General features: G+C 38.9%; 1 protein-coding gene and 1 long non-coding RNA gene across 3 annotated transcripts in view; one reads left to right on the forward strand and one right to left on the reverse strand.

Annotated features, from left to right (window-relative positions):
• USP8 (ubiquitin specific peptidase 8) overlaps nucleotides 1-20,401 on the reverse strand; it is a 74,111-nt gene that overhangs the window by 7,576 nt on the left and 46,134 nt on the right. Inside the window, exons 11-14 of one of the 2 annotated variants that reach the window (XM_082734782.1) lie at nucleotides 6,385-6,966; nucleotides 3,535-3,621; nucleotides 1,685-1,762; nucleotides 1,008-1,270 (exon numbers count right to left, since the gene is read on the reverse strand). In XM_082734782.1, coding sequence (XP_082590908.1) covers nucleotides 1,008-1,270; nucleotides 1,685-1,762; nucleotides 3,535-3,621; nucleotides 6,385-6,966 — 1,010 coding nt within the window. The remainder of the gene's footprint in view (nucleotides 1-1,007; nucleotides 1,271-1,684; nucleotides 1,763-3,534; nucleotides 3,622-6,384; nucleotides 6,967-20,401) is intronic. The other variant, XM_082734783.1, reaches the window with a different exon arrangement.
• Nucleotides 6,612-9,085, forward strand: LOC309866833. The gene is made up of 2 exons (XR_014312821.1): nucleotides 6,612-8,796; nucleotides 9,008-9,085. It is a non-coding gene; the product is annotated as an uncharacterized lncRNA (long non-coding RNA).

A 20,401-nucleotide genomic window follows, 5' to 3' on the forward strand; every position in this document is an offset into this window, starting at 1 on the left:
TCTGCCTACTTGTGATCTCTGTCATATAAATAAATAAAAATCTTTAAAAAATAAAAAAAAGAATGATGATTCAATAAAGAATTAAATCTTACCATTTAAAAAAAAAAAAGACTTTATTTAATTGACAGAGACCGCAAGAGAGGCAACACAAGCAGGGGAAGTGGCAGAAGGAAAGCAGGCTTCCCACTGAGCAAGGAGCCCAAAGATGTGTGGGGCTCCATCCCAGACCCTGGGATAATGAAGGCAAATGCTTAACGACTGAGCCACCCAGGAACCCCTCTTACCAGTTTTAATAGTGAGTCCTAATATAAACCCATTTATTTGTACTTCCATCTATCCATTTCCCCTAAAAGTAAGCATTAGAAGTGATAGGCAGATTTGACAATTATCGTCTCATAATGCTATCAAATCATAAGCCAGGAGTATTGGAGAGATCACACCAGGAATACATCTAAATGAGATGTTGGTTTGGGAAAATTAATTGAACCTACCGATCAATCACTCACTACTTGTGAACAGCAGAAATGCAATGAAGAAAAAGGGAACAGAGTAAGGATGAGCAGCTGACACACACAATACCTGTTATTCAAATACTATTTAAGTTTGCTTCCACAGTACAGGTGAAGTTAAAAAAAAAGTTTGGAATTTGAGACCTGCAACAAGACAAACTCAAAAATTCCTCTTTAGAGGAATTTAGGGACCGGGAGATTTATGAAAAACTTCTAGGTAGTCTATACCATGCTGCCCTAAAATATGATAATGTATTTTCTTTTATATCCACAATAATACTTACTATAATAATCTTCCCTGATATATTTAGGTTAGCATTTGAGATAAAAACCAAGGAATGTAATCCTCTCATTTTTCCCCTCTATGCTAAATAACAATGGCCGCTATAGCCATCCTCAGAAATTTCTGACTCCCTGCTATTAATAAACTGGTATGTTTAGAGAAGAAGTTTTCAATATAGCAGATTATTCTAGTTCTAAGAGTTAGGACAAACTTACTTGTTTTCCCGATTAACTGCTGGAGTTACTGTTGGCTTCCTCTTCTCTTCCTCTTGAATGGCCTGGGTTATGTCTGGGGAGGAGTAGGAGCGCTTCAGTTTGGACGGTTCCCTATCCCGCTCAGCAGGAATCTGTGGCTTGGCTTTATGAGTTGGAGGGGTGGAAGGAGGTGCAGATGAAGGAGCCATTTCCGGCGGATACATATGAACAGTGTTGGTGGGTGAATGATAATAACGAAAAGTTCCAGTGATTGGGTCAAGAAACTTAAATGGAAAAGAGAGAAAAACAAAAAACAGGTCAAAGAACAATGATCATTACAAACAAAAAAAGTCACTCAAAAGTACTCCAATGCTAAACTTACTTTTGGATTAAAATAATTTGATAAAATGGTAATAATTACTTCTATAATAGAACTTCCAAAGAACTTTAGGTATTAAATAAACTGTTTCTAAATGACAAATGCCAGATCTGCTCTCATATATTGTAGCCAGCAGCTCAGATTGGATATACTGAGAAATATAAACATGCTGTAATTAGGGAAATGAGCTATATCTTCCATCATGAAGAAACAGAACTGACTCTGCATTAGAGAGGATATAGAATAAACAACAAAAAAAGCTTTTTAAATAAGAACACATGACCATGTTATTTATTTATGTGCTAATTTTTAGTTTTACCTTGGCCCAGCCTGAAGGCAGTCCTGGTACGATCCTTCCCATTTCTTCACTTCGTGCTCTTGTCAAAGGCTCTCGAGCCTAGTTTAAAAAAAGATAAATAAATTTAAAAAATAGTAAATTGTCCCATATACAAACTTAAGCTACCTTAAGTTGTAACATTTAAGCCTTGTCTTGGCTGCCCTTAATATTTTAATTTTTTTTTTTAATTTTAAAAGATTTTATTTATTTACTAGACAGAGATCACAAGTAGGCAGAGAGGCAGGCTCCCCGCTGAGCAGAGAGCCCAACCTGGGTCTTGATCCCAAGACCCTGCGATCATGACTTGAGCCAAAGGCAGAGGCTTTAACCCACTGAGCCACCCAGGTGCCCCCCCCCTTAATATTTTTAAAATCAAGTTTAAAAATGAGGAACTAACTACATGTGGTTTCAAATTCCAAATATTGCTCGCAAAAGGAAGAGAAATGTGTGTATGCACAAGCCCATAATGATGGTGGTTTTTAAAGTTTCCTTAAAAAAACACAAACACAAAGACAATTTCACTGCTAGCTATCAACCCAAAAGAAATGAAAACATATATCCAAACAAAGATTTGTATGCAAATGTTCACAGCAGCATTATTTATAAAAACCCAAAAGCAGCAGAAGCAATCCAAATATCCATTAACTGGTGAATGAATAAAATGTGAGATATCCACATAAGGGAATACTATTCATCAAATACAAAGTAATAAACTGTACACATTATAACTGGATGAATCTCAAAAAATTATACTAGCTAAAGACAAATGCAAAAGACACCACACACACACACACACACACACACACACACACACACACACAGACACACACAATTTAAATGATACGCCCAGAAGTCACCTATCTATGGCGACAGAGTAGATAATGGTTGTCTGTGGCTTTAGGACAAAAGAAATTTCAAATGTTCTAAACCCGGGTTAATACTTGTTTTGTAATTTAAACTGCAATCACTGAACTGTAAACTAAAAATGGGTGGATTTTATGGTATGCAAGTTATACCTCAATAAAACTCAAATAAAAACAAAGGCAAAAATATATAAGACCTAAGTATTTTTAAAATTGTGATGAACACATAGAACAAAATTTGTCATCTTAACCATTTTTAAGTGTATAGGTTAGAGGTATTAAGCATCATTTGCAGTGCTGTGCAACCAATTTCAAGAACTCCCTTCGTCTTGCAAAATGGAAACTCTGCACCCAATTAAACAACTCTGCACTTCCTCCATCTACCTGGCAACCACCGTATATAAATGGAACCATACAGTATTTGTCTATTTGTGACTGGCTAATTTCATTTGCAAAATGTCCTGAAGATTCATCTATGTTGTAGCATGTGTCAGAATTTCCTTCATTTATAAAAGGCTGAATAATACACCACTGTATGTAAATACCATATTTATTTATATATTCATCTGTGGACAGATATTTGGGATGCTTCAATCTTTGGCTATCAGGCTATTGTGAATAATACTTCTATGAACACAGGTGTGTAAATATTTCTTCCAGACCCTGCTTTCAATTCTTTTGGGTATATACCTAGAAGTAGAATTGGTGGATCACATAGTGAGGTCTAGGTATTTTCTAATTTCATAAAATGAGAATACACTATTGTACTTTAAACAGGAAGATAAACATCTACTCCTCTTAGCATATAAATGGCTCAATCATGTAAAAAAACAAACAAAAACACAGTTACGGAAGATAAATCTACTTTTCCTCAGAAAGCAGACCTTAAGATGGAGGATGACAACATGGTAAAGACAACCACATGGTTATAACCCATAGGTTCCCCGCACTCAACAAACTACCACTTACTTTATTTCTTTCAGTGTCTTCTGTATTCTCTCTAAAAGTTCCAGTTTTCAGAATTCCACTTTCTGGTTGCCCTTTAATCTTAGCAGGCTGTAAAATTGTTAAAATTTCAGAAGTGAAAGAAAACTCAAACTATCCTCCATGATAGACTTGCTGGTCAATCACTAGCTAATACAAATAAATCCATCAGAGTGAAAATATAATAGGAGGAAAAAAAAAGAGATCTCTGATTTTATTTAGTTTTATTGTCAAAGTAGATATTTTTAATTAAAGGTGATAGACCCCATGTGGGATTTCCCAACACTAAAGATAAAGGAGAAAATAAACTGATGAATCAATGCGGTGGGAGAGGGAAGTGTGCAAGTCGCAGTGGATAGGGAAGCACTGACTCATGATACACGCCAAGTGTGTTGCTGGTCATCAGTGTATATTCACTATGACCTCCTTTGAACACTGTCACACTGTCCTTTTTTTTTTTTTTTTAAAGATTCTATTTATTTATTTGACAGAGATCACAAGTAGGCAGAGAGGCAGGCAGAGAGAGAGAGGAGGAAGCAGGCTCCCCGCTGAGCAGAGAGCCTAACGTAGGACTCGATCCCAAGACTCCGGGGATCATGACCCAAGCTGAAGGCAGACGCCCAACTGACTGAGCCACCCAGGTGCCCCTTGAACACTGTCCTTTTATTTTAATCTCACATGATTTGGTTGCTTTCAAAGTGGTCATGTTCTCCCAAAATGAACATATTGAAGAGAATGAATAGATTATGGGGTATTCACACAGAACAATATTCAAAAGCACAAAATCCATTTTATATCCTCTTGGAATCTATCATAGTTTCCTTTAAAAATTCACTTGAACTTTACAGTTTATTTAAAAAATAACTACAGTAAAATAAAAACTTCTAAGTATTTGTGACAATTTTAATAAAATTTATTCCAAAATAAATTACGTATTTTGCTTACTTTTAAAAGAGCACGCAATATGTAATATATATGTATATAATAACTTTTTTCAATGTGTTATATATTATAGGAAACATCAAAGACTAATGTGATTATCTCAAGGTTAGATTTGTAGAGCTATTTAGATTTGTATTTGGCACCTGTATTGCTTCTCGGCCTTTTGGCTAAGATCAAGTGTGGCACCTATACTAAAAGGCCCCAGAAACATGAATGCTTTAAGTTCTTAGGACTGTGTGCCTCCAAGTGAAGCAAGATAGAGAAGAAGTGGCTTTGGAATCTTATTGTACATGGGCTCCTAGGCAGAATACTTAACCTCCAAGCTTCAATTTTATTTCCAAACTGAATACCTCATGGACTTATCATTAGAAGGATAAGATAATGTAGGAAAAACACTTGGTGTATATATAATAGCTACTCAATGAATAATACTTAAACTGTAACAGCTCAACAATTCTGAGTCTCCCATGAATAAAGTGAGACAACATTTTAGTACATGGGCTTCATTTCTCTAACTTTAGGTGTTTAGAAGGCTTCTGTATGATACTGATACACACACACACACACACAAACACACACACTTTTTTTTTTTTTTTTTTTTGGCGAGTGAGCATGCATGATGTGAGTGGGGTAGGCAAAGGGCTGAGGGATAGGGAGTGAGAGAATCTTATGCAGGCTCCATGCCCAGCACAGAGCCTAATGTGGGACCCAATCTCATGACCCTGAGATCATGATGTGCACAATGCCACTCAGGTGCCCAGAGGGCTTTATTTTTGATAGTTAAGGTTACTAGGTAAGTGTCCCTGGATAAGTATGCCATTAATATGAATTCTTAATTCTGGTCTGTGCCTGAACTGCTGCTTCAGAAGTTATAAAGATTGACATTCTGTAAAGACAGTATTTTTGCCTTCTATCTGAAGTCATTTTTACACTACCAAAAATGTATTTCCATTTATGTGTACATAAAAAGGGCTATAACTGTTCCTGTTATTATAAAAACATATTTGTTGTTCAAAAGGGAAAAGCCTCGTTAATTGTATAATACAGGGGGGAAAAAAAGCACATATGATACCATTAGGTTAGAAAAGAGTAGCAATGAAAAATGTTCCCCCAAATTATGGGAGTCAATCTTGGGGAGTAGCCAGGGGCAAAAAAAGGCAACACTAATGGGATTACTGCCAGTATTTTGACTAGATGAAGCAACAAACAAAATGCCATAGACATGACCACAAAAAATCACTATACACAATGAGAAATGTTAAGGCATTTAGATGTCACTCATTTTGGACATATTCTAAGCAGATACAAGCTCTATCATATACACATTTGACACCTAACTCCTTCACACTGAGAGGGAGGTTATATTTACATTTTTTTCTAGATAAAAAACTTTTTTCTAGATAAAAATTTTCTGGATAAAAAAATTCCATAAAAATGAAGAATGCAGCAAGTTATCTCAATTGCTAAAAAAATACTGCATTTGGGGCGCCTGGGTGGCTCAGTGGGTTAAGCCGCTGCCTTCGGCTCAGGTCATGATCCCAGGGTCCTGGGATCGAGCCCCGCATCGGGCTCTCTGCTCAGCCGGGAGCCTTCTTCCTTCTCTCTCTCTCTGCCTGCTTCTCTGCCTGCTTGTGATCTCTGTCTGTCAAATAAATAAATAAAATCTTTAAAAAAAAAAAAAAAACTGCATTTCACAGACATAAAAGCAATCCCATTCCCAGTCAATCAAAGGAGTGGGTGAACTACAAATGTAGATGGATTAGGACAAATCTATCACCCACTAAAAAATCACTTAAAAGGTCCACCCTATTTATGGAATGCCCCTGGTGCCATCTTTTTATCTAACAATTTATTTCACTTACTTGGCAGTTTGTACTGTTTGTTTCTGCTTACCTTGCCTGAATTTGAATCTCCTGCCACCGAAGCATGGGGCACATCTCCCACCGCCTTTTGCTGCAGTTCTGGGGTGGGACACCTTTTGCCCCTATCTTCTGCAGACTTCTTGGCATCGGTAGTTTCATGTTCACTTTTACTTTGTCTTTTTACTCCTGTTATTTCTCTGCCCCTCTTTGCTGAAGTTTCTTTATCTTCTTTCTTGGCCTCACTTTCTCTCTTTTCCATTTCTTCTTTTGCTTTCTGTTGCTTTTCTGTGATTTCATTTTCTTCAGCTTCTTGTTTCTTTCTGGCTTTTTGTTCTTGTTCTTCTCTCCTCAGTTTCTCTTTTTGTTCTTCTTGCTGCCTTTCTCGGAGTTCTTTTTCTTGTCTGTTTTTCTCCATTAGAAGAGCAGTTTCTGCATGAATACGAGCTTTTTCTTCATCTGTTAACATGGCAGTTGGAGGGGGAAATACTGGCTTTGTGGAACGATCAGGAACAACTTTCCCATCCTGAGGAGACTGTTGCTCATGATCTTTATTTTCAGATTTTATTCTATGATCTTCAGGCAATCTGACTGCTGGTTTTTTAGTACGATCAAACTAGATCAACAAAAACAGAGCAAAACATTCTTTTGTCAAGATCCAGGAATGTAATCTCAGTTCTTAAAATCAACTTGTTGTAAAAGAACCATCACTTTATGGAGACAACACGTGCCAGAGGATCTATTTGTGTCTGTCAAAATTTCTCATAAGGCACTTGGCACTTACTACCTCTTGATTCCATACTTTCACTATACCATGGTATGTTATGTACTTGGAAGAGTTCATCTAAAACATAAAACCTAGACCTGGCCATACCTAAATTTAAGTTCCATTTCCACATATCCAAATGCTTACTCAGTATCTCTATGACAGTGTCTCACGTATATACCACAAACCTAACATGGCCAAAATTGATTACACAATATTCTCCCTACAAACATGGTTCTTATCTCACGGATGTAACCACAATCCAAATAGCAGCACACACCAGAAAGCTGAGTTTCATGTGTCCTCCCCCTGACCTAGTGCAGTCTGATGATTTTCTTCCTCTATCTGTCCCTTTCCCCTAGCACCAACCAAGTCCATGACAAAATCCTCCCTACACTGTTTCTAACTAGTTGCCCCATCTCTTTTCTTGCTTCCCTTCTCTTTCCACACTGTAGCCAGAATAATCATTTTAAAACAAATATGACTATGTTCCTCCTATATATAAAACCCTACATTTTTTAAAAAAAGATTTTATTTTTTTAAAAGATTTTATTTATTTATTTGACAGAGAGAGAGAGAGAGAGAGATCACAAGTAGGCAGAGAGGCAGGCAGAGAGAGAGAGGGAGAAGCAGGCTCCCCGCCGAGAGAGAGCCTGAAGTGGGGCTTCATCCCAGGACCCTGGGATCATGACTTGAGCCGAAGGCAGAGGCTTTAACCCACTGAGCCATGGCACCCCTAAAGATTTTATTTATTTGACAAAGAGTGGGAGAGAGAGTGAGAGAAGGAGAAAGAGCACATGTGGGGGAGCAGCAAAGGGAGAGAGAGAAGCAGACTCCCCACTGAACAGGGAGCCTGATGCACAGCTTGATCCCAGGACTCTGGGATCATGATCTGAGCCCAAGGCAGACGCTTAACCAACTGAGCCACCCAGGCACCTGTAAAACCCTGTTTTAAATAGCTACTCACTGTACTCAGATGACATCTAAAGTCTGTGTGGCCCTATGTGGCCTCATCTTCCCACCTCTACCTAACTCTCTATCTTATCTCAGACTGATCTACACACCAGCGCACCCCCGTCCCTGCCTTTTTAATTCCAAAGATGCCAAGCTCCTTCCCAACTCAGGCCTTTATACCATCTGTTCATCTAGAATACACCTACTATGACTTTAGGTTGTGGCTTAAGTATCTTTTCCTTAGGAAAGACTTCCTAAATCCCCAAAGTCTCCTGATACATGCTCTCCTAATATCCTATTTTTCCCCTCATATTTTTATTGGGATCCTTGATTAAATAACTATAATTACTTGTTTAAAAATCTTTCTTCCGTCCTAGACTATAAACTCCAGGAGGGTAAAGACTGTGCTTGAGACATAGTAAATAAATATGTTGCCAAAGGATTGGGTAAAATATTCCACAACACCTTTCATAACAGGTAAGCTACTAAATTAATAAGTTAAATGTTCATTCCCTCAATTTAATAGGATACTAACCCTACAGAATTGTTAGAAATGACCCAAACATCTTTTTTTCTCTTTTCTTTCTTTCCTACCTTCCTTCCTTTTTTTTTTTTTTAAACAAATTGAGGGTTTTATTTACATAATAGGACAAGAAAAGTATATAAAACACTCTTTGTCAAGTGGGTAAAGGCAAAGTTCTAAAATTTAATTTGCGGGACGCCTGGGTGGCTCAGTTGGTTAAGCAGCTGCCTTCGGCTCGGGTCATGATCCCGGCGTCCTGGGATCGAGTCCCACATTGGGCTCCTTGCTCCGCAGGGAGCCTGCTTCTCCCTCTGACTCTGCCTTCCACTCTGTCTGCCTGTGCTCGCTCTCGCTCGCTCTCTCTCTGACAAATAAATAAATAAAATCTTTAAAAAAAAAAAATTTAATTTGCAGTAGGGTGTGGAACTGGACATTAAAAAAAAAAAAAAGAAAGAAAGAAAGACTAAAGACAGAGAAAAAGGCAAGAAGGTAACCTGCAACATGGATGTCCTGTCAGGGGGAGAATGAGCACTCAGTGACAGCTGGGACAAGTTTCATCTGTACACAGAAATGGGACAATTCCTGTAAGGTTCCAACTAATGAAATTTCTAGGTTAATTCTTAATCAGACTATTCGAATTTCAGGGCCAAATGTGCTTGGCCTGGTATGTCTACATTCTGGGGCTGGGACAGGGAAGGTCTTTGCCAGACAGGCCTCAGCGGCTCTGGTCCCTTTCTGGGTCACACTTCCATTCCCCCACGGGAACTCAGTAGTCTTCTCTGGGGTATGTCAGCATCACTGAGCCACTGGGGAGGGACATCCTCCAAGCCTACCACAGGTTGCTTCCTCCCATCACCCATGGGCCACAAAGGTCTGGCTCTCCCATTAAACTATGTTTGACTTTTTCTTCCACTTACATCTCTTCCCCGAGTCTCAGCATGTCTGGGCAAGCTGTAGTTACCTTACATATATGAAAATGTGCCATTATCAACTTTCATCATTTGAGTTAAAACAAGACTGTTTTCTCTTTTCCTCACAAATATTAATGATGCAGAACTGGATCCAAGTTCATCTTCAACATGAGCCTCCAGAATGTCTAGCTACAACTTTCTCCTACACTGGTTCCTTTTTCTGTACATTTGTCTTTCTTCCCCATCCACCTTCTCCACATGCTGGTGCCACCTGGTTGGCTTGAGCGGTGAAGCATGAGCACTGAGGCCTTCTTTGCAAGGCCTGGGAAACTTAGGGAAACATGCAGGTATTGCTACCAACCCTACAGATTGATCAGCAACAATTATTTGGACTTCTGGATATTCTGGAAACAGAACTGTGGCCCATCACAAAGGCTGGTGGAGGGGTATGTTAAAAGGAGTCTCCTCTTTCTTTCACCTCCCTGGCCAATGGTCCAATGGCAGTCTCTGGATTGTCCTGGTGGAACATCCAGCTCAGGACCCATGCGGCGCTGCTCTCTGAATCCAGGTGAGATGTAGACAAACTTGGTAGCATCAAAGAGGAAAGGATGCTACAAAGGCAGTCAGTGAGAGCTCATGGGCTTCAGAGGGATTTAAAGCACCTGTAGCCACCCATCATCCCTTGTCCCTGCACAGAACTGAAATCCAGCCCAACTAAGATTCCCCAGGGCTCATAAACCAGACCTGGCTGTCCTACTTCCACTCCTCCTGTTCACCGTCTTTCTTGTTTTGACTTTCAGCACACCTGTCTCCTACTTACTGGTTCCTTCCCCAAATCACACACTTTCCTTGCAGGCATAGTGTCTCCCTCTCTCCCAAGACAAAGGGCCTTTGGTGGCTTGGTGTAAAGGTGATGAACAGTCAGGAGTAGGTGATGATGGCCAGCAGTTGAGGTGTACAGCTCCAAACACAGAGCCAGACTGGGCTGGCTGAGTATGACAGGAGCACTTGCTCAAGCGACCTCTTCAACCCAGCGTGCGTCTGACCTCCCTCCTTCCTTCACCGCTACTGCACATTTGTGTCATGGGGGAGGGGGATGGGAATCACAAGTTTTTATCTGCTTTAAGCAGTCATGCCCATCATCAACAGTTTTCAAAGCATCACACCTTCAAAGAGATTTTCCTTCCTTCCTTCTTCTCAAGACCATAATTAAACTCCAGGTGACAAAGGGGTAGAGGCAGGATATGGGGTGCATGACTGACAGACAGCTCCTTTGCTGCCCCCAGAACAGAAGCAGCCAAGGGCTGTAGCGCCGTGTCAGGGTGACCTTTCCAGAACATAACAGATCATCTTAGCCCAGGTCAAAATTCCCTTTCTCCCTTATAATCACCACTCTGCCACCCACCCAGAGTGCTCCCCTATGTCAAGTGTCTGCCTCCATGCCAGCCCTTGTGGGTTAGCACACTAGAATACCAAACCTAAGGTGGGCCTAATTCTCTGTGGGACTGTCCATCAGAGCCACCTGTGTGCTAGTCATGAAAAGCTCAGAGGATGGGCAGGGATATTTCGTTCATAACATTCATCCAATTCATTGAAGACACCTTGTTTTCCTCCAAGGATTTTGTGGGTTCAGGTCTGAAATGGTCCTGGATTCGCACAGCTCGCAGAGCTTCCAGAGCAGAGCTTTCATCTATTTGTGTGTGTTTGCCCTCGCAGTTCCCTTTGGCAGAAGAACGAGACCAGGCTGGTGACTACTCCGAACAGGGCAGGGTAGACCACAGCGAAGCTGGGCAGGCAATGATCATGTAGTGGCTTCCTTTGTTGATGACCTTCCCAACATTCTTGCTATAGTTCTTCAGCTTGGCAGGTACCTCCTCTTGGGCTTCTCGCCAGGTGCTGGCTCCTCCAGGGGCTCATAGCACTCCAGGAGGACAGGGAGGTGCACCTTGTGTGTGCTCCAGACCCCTGGGGGCCTCGTGCTCACACCGCTCACCATCTTGTCCTTGCGTACCGGCTGCTCCAGGAGAGTGGCTGCCTCTTCGGCCCACTCTGTCCACATCCACCACCGGGGCCTGCAGCCAAGGAAGTCACTCGCGGCTTTGCTTTGGAGACTGTCATGATGCTGCAGCCCCTCTGGCAAAGGTTGTGGTGAGAAGACGCCAACCCCCAAAAACATATTTCTTGAGAATACAACTTACTGAAACAAGTATAAAATTTACAAGAATATTTGCCAATAACAACCTGTATGGTTTTTACAAAACGTATTATACATTCTGCAACTAGGAAATACCACCACAGGAAGAATTAAGTTAAGAAGTCATTCTTTTGCTTCTTGCTCATTTCTCTTCTTGCCTCCTTACTTTAAAAATCTATTCCCTTCTCTTATTTTTCTCTATTTGAGATTGAAGTAGGAAGAACCACTATGAGGATAAGGATAATAAAAGGTGGACAGGAACCAAAAAAATGTTTCCATTTACATTTTAACAATTCCATCTATTTCCCCCCTAGTTTTAAAAGCAAAATTATGGTAATGTTATTTTCAACTTGAAATTCTTTAAGTTTCCTTGTGCCTACAGGATAACTCCAATTTGATCCAAGTATCTTTTGATGACTCTTGTCCATCTTTCTGATCTTATCTACTAACATGCTGGTCTAGACAGACAAGAGAGAGCAGTGTCCAAGCATGTCAAAACTACTCACTGGTCCCAGAGCATGCTTGTTCCTTTAGTCATGAAATCTTCTACTTGTCTCTTTAATCCTCAAATCCTATTGTACTCTTATAGTCTGGATAAAATACGTCCTGTTCCATGAAGACCTCTCTGACACCCTCAGTCAAAATTTCTCTTCTTTCTCGTGCTCCAATGACTATAAGAGCAATTATGAAATTCTACCTTCTATTTTGGCTGTTTTTGTGTAAGTCTCTCTTTCTAAACATCAGATAGAATCCATAGCTTAATTGTATTTGTAAATCTTCATGTTGTCTTTCACACAGAGAACCCTCAAAATATGTCAGAAAAATTGCTTGTATCTCAGAAAGTAACAAGAGGATTACGGTTCAAATAACATGTTCATTAAATTTAAAGGAAGTGCAATAACATAAGCTCTTTTTTCAATTTCTTAAAATTTATGTCTTAAGAAAAGTTGCCTAGTCAAATACCGTTTAGTCTTAAGATTTAGTTTGAAATATTTAGAGAAGACCTTAAAAAATGAAGAAATGAACCATCTCATTTCATAATAAAAAAAATGAGTTAAGTTTTCTATTCACAGCCTGTTGCACAAATCAAATGGCAAATCCACTTCAAATGTGAAATACTGTTGAAATGTATTGGAAAAAAATTAAAAATGAAGGCTATAAAAAATCTCATTGGAAACTTCATAAGGGAGAATGAGTTTACCTTCCTTTGAGTAAAATGCAGAGGTAAAAAGCTGCATTTTTTGGTAACATACTGGTTATTTAAGATCATTTAAATAATTATTGCTAAAACATGCTTTTGGAGAGGGGATCAAGATGGTGGAATAGGAAGATCTTGAGCTCACCTCTTTTTACAGACACACCAAAACTACAACTAAATATAGACGAACTCTTGGAGAATGACCTGAATACTAGCAAAACAGCCCTTCCACAACTAAAAATATAAAAAGCCATGTTCCGAGAGGTAGGAGGGGCAAAGGCACAGTCTAGTCAATATTCAGACACCTGGAACAGCAATATACAAAAGGCAGGAATAATCACAAATATGGAGGTCCTCCCGAGGATCAAGGGGTTTAAGTCCCACATTAGGCATCCCTAACCAAAGGGCCTGTATAGGAAAGATGAACCCCAATAATGTCTGGACATGAAAATCAATGGGGTTTATATCCAGGATAGCAAAAGGACTATAGGACCCTGAGACTCTGCTTTTAAAGGGCGAGGCCACAAACTCACTTGTTCCCAGACCCAATACAGAGGCAAAAGTTTGAAAAACACCTGGGCCATATGTGAAGGAAAGTTATTAACTAATTTTAAGGTATTTGCAGGAGGGGTAGGGATCTATAATGACATTTTCTAGGAATGGAAGTGCTTGTAGGCACCATGTCTGATACTTTCCATGTGCCCTGCTACCACCATTTACCCCACTTGGTATTCCCCCTACCCATGGATCAGCCCTGCCCAAGAGCATACTTTGGCAGGTACCCATCCAAAGTGGTTCCTGCTCAGCTACACCTGGCAGGCAGCCTAAGACAAAATGATAGCCCCCCAAAGCAGCTCCTGCTGGGGTGGGGAAGGTGTCAGTTTTACCCAACATCATGCCCTGAATGGCTGTGACTGGGCTTCTCAGCCACTTGAACCAGGACTAGTCCTGCCCACCAGTACGCTACAGCAGTCTCTACCTAGCCATATCAGAAGGGCACACAAAGCCCATACACGGGATATCCCTGGAGTGCCTGGTTCTGGTGACCAGGGCGAGATTGAACACCTGGGCCCCAAAAGGCACCTTCTACGTAAGGCCACTCCTTCAAGACTGGGAGATGCAGCTGACCTATTTAACACAGAGAAACAGAGAGTCAAGCAAAATGAGGAGGCAGAGATATACTTCAAAACAAAACAACAAGATAAAACCTCAGAAAAAGAACCAGAAATAAGCAATCTTCCTGATAAAGAGTTAAAAGTAATGGTCATAATGATATTCACTGAACTTGGAAGAATGGATGAATGCACTAAGAACTCCAACAAGGACGTAGAAAATAGAAAAAAGAACCAATCAGAGCTGAAGAATAAAAGTAACTAAAATGAAAAATACACTGGGAAAAAAATATATTGAGGGAATCAAGAGCAGCTTAAAAAATGCAGAAGAACATATCAATGATCTGGAAGACAGAGTAGTGGCAATCACTCCAGTTGAACAACAAAAAGAAAAAAAGAATTTAAACAAAAGAGGGATAAGAGATGACTGGGACAATAGCAAGTGTACTAATATTTGCATTACGGGGTACCAGAAGAAAAGGGAAGAGAAAGAGGCAAAGAACTTATCTGAAAAAATATAGCTGGGTGGCTCAGTGGGTTAAAGCCTCTGCCTTCAGCTCAGGTCATGATCCCATGGTCCTGGGATCGAGCCCCGCATCAGGCTCTCTGTTCAGTTGAGACCCTGCTTCCTCCTCTCTCTCCACCTGCCTCTCTACCTACTCTCTCTCTGTGAAATAAATAAAATCTTAAAAAAAAAAAAAAAGAAAGAAAAAATATAGCTGAAAACATTCCTAACATAGAGGAGAAAACAGACAGTCTAGGTCTAGAAAGCACAGAGCCCAAAAGAAGAGGAAAACAAAGCAATGTGCATCAAGACATAATAATTAACATGTAAAACATTAAAATTTAAGAGAATTGGGGCACCTGGGTGGCTTAGTGGATTAAGCATCTACCTTCAGTTCGGTCATGATCTCAGGGTCCTGGGATCAAGCCCTGTGTCAGGGTCCCTGCTCAGCAGGGAGTCTACTTCTCCCTCTGCCTCTCCCCCTGCACATGTGTTCTCTCACTAAATAAAATCTTAAAAAAAAAGAAAAAAAAGATAAAGAGAAGTTTTAAAGCAGCAAGAGAGAAGCAAAAAGTTACCTATAAGGGAAACCCTACAAGGCTCTCAGTTGATTTTTCCACAGAAACTTTGCAGCCCAGAAGGGATTGTCATGATATAGTCAAATTGTAGAAAGGAAAAGCCAATAATCAAGAATACTCTACTTGGCACGGTATCACTTGGTATTAAATAAGAAATAAAGAGTTTCCTTGACAAACAAAAGTTAAAGGAGTTCACCATCACTAAACCAGCTTTACAAAAAAGGTTAAAGGAACCCACGTGGAAAAGAAAAGAAAAGGCCATAACCAGAAGTGACATTTTAAAAGAAAAATATCACTGATAAAAGCAAACATAGTAAAGGTAGGGAATCAACCAATTCTAAAGCTACTATGGAGATTATGACAAAAATAATAAAATATAAAAATAAAAAATATAAAATATGTCAGAAATATAAAATGTGTAGGGGTGCTTTGGTGGCTCAGTCAGTTGAGTGTCCAACTCTTGGTTTCAGGTCAGGTTGTGATCTCATGGGTGGTAAGACTGAGCTCTACAATGGGCTTCATGCTTAGTGGGGAGTCAGCTTGAAGATTCTCTCCCTCTGCCCCTCTCCCCACTTGAGCACACAATCTTGCTCTCAAATAAATAAACCTTAAAAAACACACACACAAAATGTGGAGAGGATAAGTTAAAATGTAATGATGTTAAGATGTGTTTGAAGTTAAGTGACCATCAACTTAAAATAAACTGCCATATATATGTAACGTGCTATTTATGTACCCAAAACCAAAAACCTCTAATAGGTAAACAAAAAATAAAGAGAAGGGAATCTAAATAAAACACTAGAGAACAAGGGAAAAGAGCAAGAGAAGAAACAGAAAAAAGCTATAGAAACAATCAGAAAAGATTAAAAAAATGGCAGTTAGTACATGCCTATCAATAATTAGTTAGAATGTAAACAGACTAAGTGCTATAATCAAAATACAAAAGGTGGCAGAATGGATTAAAAATAAAATAAGACCCATCTAGTATCTGCTTACAAGAAACTTCAGACTTAAAGACATATACAAAAGTGAAGGGATGGAAAATGATAGTCTATGCAAAAAGAAGCTAAATAAAGAAAAAAAAAAAAACAAAGAAAAAAGAGCTGGGAAGCAACACATTTATCAGACAAAGTAGACCTTAAAACAAAGACTGTATGTAACAAGAGACAAAGTGGGGCTTCCTAGGATGATAAAGGGATCAATCCAGCTAAGAGGATATAACAATTCTTAAATATCTATATACCCATCTCAGGAGCACCTAAATATATAAAGCAAATGTTAATACACAGAAAGGAAGAAACTGATCAGACTACAATAAAAGCAGGGGACTTTAACACCATACTTAAATCAATGGCTAGATCATCCAGACAGATAATAAGGGAAAGAGCAGCTTTGAAGGACACATTAGACCACATGGATCTAAAAAACATATATAGTACATTGTCTCAAAACAGCAGAGTATACATTCTTTTCAAGTGTACATGAAACTTTCTCTAGGACAGATCACATGTTGGGCCACGAAGTAAATCTCAATACATTTAAGAGGACCAAAATCATATCAAGCATCTTTTCCAACACAACGATATGAAACTAGAAATCAATTATAAAGAAAAACCTGGAAAGAATACAAATATAGAGAGCTACTAAACAACAAAGGGGTCAACCAAGAAATCAAAGAGGAAATTAAAAAATACATGGAAACAAATGAACATGAAAGCACAATTGTCCAAATCTTTTGGATGCAGCAAAAACAGTTCTAAGAGGGAGGTCTAGACAGAGGCCTACCTTAAGAAACAAGAAAAGTCTAAAATAAAAATACCTAACCTTATATCTAAATAAACTAGAAAAAAACAAAGCCCCAACCCAGCAGAAGGAAGGAAATAAAAGAGTAGGGCAGAAATAAATGAAACAGTTGAAGAATAGAAAAGATCAATGAAATAAGAACTGCTTCTTTGAAGAGAACCAAACTTTGAACAAAACTGATAAATCCTTAGTCAGACTCATCAAGAAAACATGAATGGACTCAAATAAAGAGAATGGGAAATGAAGAAATAACAACTGACACCAAAGAAATACAAAAGATTATGAAAAATTGTATGTCAACAAATTGGACAACCTAGGAGAAACAGATAAATTCTTTAAACATAAAATATTCCAGACTCAACCAGGAAGAACAGAAAATCTTAGCAGATTAATTACAGGTATACTTTGCTTTACTTCACTTCACAGACACTGTATTTTTTAAAAACTAAAGGTTTATGGCAACACTGGATCAAGCAAGTCTGTTAGTGCCACTTCTCCAATAGCATTTGCTTACTTCATGTCTCTGCATTACATTTTGGTAATTCTCACAGGCTTTCAAACATTTTATTACTTTATGTCATGGTGATTTGTGATTAATGATCTTTGATGTTACTATTTTAATTTTTTTCCAGTGCCATGAACCATACCCATATACTTTAATAAATGTTGCATATGTTCTGACTGTGTCATGGACCAGCTGTTCCCTAGTCTCTCTCCTTCTTCTTGGGTCTCTCTATTCCCCAAGACACAATACTGAAATTAGGCCAATGATTAACCCTGCAATGGCCTCTTAAGTGTTCAAGTGAAAGGAAGAGTCACACATCTAATCTTTTTTTTTTTTTTTTTAAGATATATTTGTCACAGAGAGAGAGACAGAGACAGACAGAGTGAGCACAAGCATGGGGAGTGGCAGGCAGAGGGAGAAGCAGGCTCCCTGCTGAGCAAGGAGCCTCATGCAGGACTTGATTCAGGACCCTGCAATCATGACCTGAGCCAAAGGCAGATGTTTAACCAACTGAGCTACCTAGGCGTCCCTACTTAAAGATTTTTTTTTAAATTTTAGAGAGAGAGTGTGATGGGAGGTAGGAGCAGAGAGAGAGAAAAGAGAGAATCTCAAGGATACTCCATCCTGAGCATGGAGCCCAATGTAGGGCTTGATCTCACCACCTTAGCCAAAATCAAGAGTTGGATGCTTAACCGACTAAGCCACCCAAGCGCCCTTACATCTATCACTTTAAATCAAAAGCTAGAAACAGGTTTAATGAGGAAGGCATGTCAAAAGCTGAGATAGGCCAAAAGCTGGGCCTCATGTCAAACAGCCAAACTGGGAAAATGCAAAGAAATTCTTGAAAAAAAAAAAAAAAAGAAAGAAAGAAAGAAAGAAAGAAAAAAAACCATGATGCTGGCAAAGGTTGTCATGAGGTTTAAGGAAAGTAGCTGTCTCCATAATATACAAGATCAAGGTGAAGCAGTAGGTACTACTGTAAAATCTGTAGCAAGTTATCTAGAAGATCTAGCTAAGTTAGTATAGATGAAACAGCTTTATACTGGACAAAATGCCACCTAGGACTTTCACAGCTGGAGAATAGAAGTCAATGCCTGGTTTCAAGGCTTCAGAAGATAGGCTAACTCTCTTGTTAGGGGTCAGTGCAGCTGGTGACTTTCAGTTGAAGCCAGTGCTCACTGACAACATACCTGGTAACTCAAGAGTTCTGATTGAAAACATTAATGTTTTCATGTTTGTTTTTTGTTTTGTTTTGATGTCTGTTAACATCCATTCTGCAGCCCACTGATCAAGAAGTCATGATAACTTTCCAGTCTTATTACTTAAATTCATTTTGTGAGGTTAAAACTGCTTAGATAGTGCTTCCTAACAATGGATCTAGGCAAGGTCCACTGAAAACCCTCTGAAAAAGATAAACTATTCTACATAAAGTTAAGAACATCAGTGATTCCTAGAAAGATGTATGTCAAAATTTCAACATTAACAGGACTTTGGAAGAAGTTGATTCCAGGCCTCATGGATGACTTTGCGGAGTTCAAGACTGAAGTGGTAGAATTAACCTCAAATGTGCTGGAAATAGCAAGAGAACTCAAGAGAACTAAAATTACAAGTACAGCCTGAAGATACAACTAAATTGCTGCTATATCATGAAAAACTTGAAGGGATGAACATTTGCTTCTTTTGGATGAGTAAAACATCTGGTTTCTTGAAATGGAATCTTCAATAAATGGTGTTGGTAAGACTAAACAGCTACATGCAAAAGAATGAAATTGGACCATACTTTCTTATAGCTATATGAAAATAAACTCAAAATGGACTAAAGACCAACATGTAAGACCTGAAGCTATAGTACTAAAAGAAAATATAGGTAATAAATTCCTGGACACTGATTCTAGTAATATTTTTTGGATGTGTCTTCTCAGCCAAGGTCATCAAAAGCAAAAATCAACAAATGGGACTCATTCATCACTATAAAAAGCTTTTACACAGTGAAGGAAACCATCAACAAAATGAAAGGCATCCTACTGAATGGTAGTATATATCTGGAAATTAATACCCAAAATATATAAAGAACTCAAGCAACTCAACACCAAAAAACCCAAGTAATCTGATTTAATAATGGGCAGAGGACCCAAATAGACATTTCTCCAAAGAAGTCATACAGTAGCCAAGAGACACATAAAAAGCTCAACATTACTAATCATCAGGGAAATGCAAATTAAAACTACAATGAGGTATCACATTTTTTTTTCAATTAGCAATAACTATGACTTGGATATACTTCATTGGCTACAATACTGCCACTGCACAAAGCTTCACGTTCTTTTTTAAGATTTCTTTGAGAGTGAGCAAGCAAGCACATGGTAGGTAGGGGGAGAGAGAGAGAGAGAGACAAACTTAAGTATAGTATATGCTGAGCATGGAGCCCAGTGTGGGGCTCGATCCCCAAACCCTGAGGATCATGACCTGAGCCAAAACCAAGAGTCAGAGGCTTAACCAACTGAGCCACCCCAGCACTCTGAAGTATCACTTTATACCTGTCAGAATGGGTAAAATAAAAAAGAGCAGAAATAGCAAGTATTGCTGAAGATCTAATGAAAAAGAAATCCTGGTACAGTACTGGTGGGAATGTAAATTGGTGCAGCCACTAGAGAAAACAGTATGGAACTGCCTCAAAAAGTGAAAAACCATATGATCCAGCAATTCCACTTCTGATAATTCCATTCATCTGAAGAAAATGAACATACTAATTCAAAAAGATATATGTACCCCATGTTAACTAAAGTATTTACAAAGCTAAGATATGGAAACAACTTGTGTTTATCAATAGATGAATAGATAAAGAACATGTAGTGTATATATAGTGTTACAGCACACATCCATAACAAAGAATAAAATCTTACCACTTGTAGTGTGTGGATGGACCTCAAGGGTATTATGTTAAGTGAAATAAGTCAGAGAAAAACAGATACTATATGATTTCACTTATATGTGTCATCTAA

Source organism: Mustela nivalis (assembly GCF_964662115.1).
Source record: "Mustela nivalis genome assembly, chromosome: 6".
In the NCBI taxonomy this organism is placed as follows: Eukaryota; Metazoa; Chordata; class Mammalia; order Carnivora; family Mustelidae; genus Mustela; species Mustela nivalis.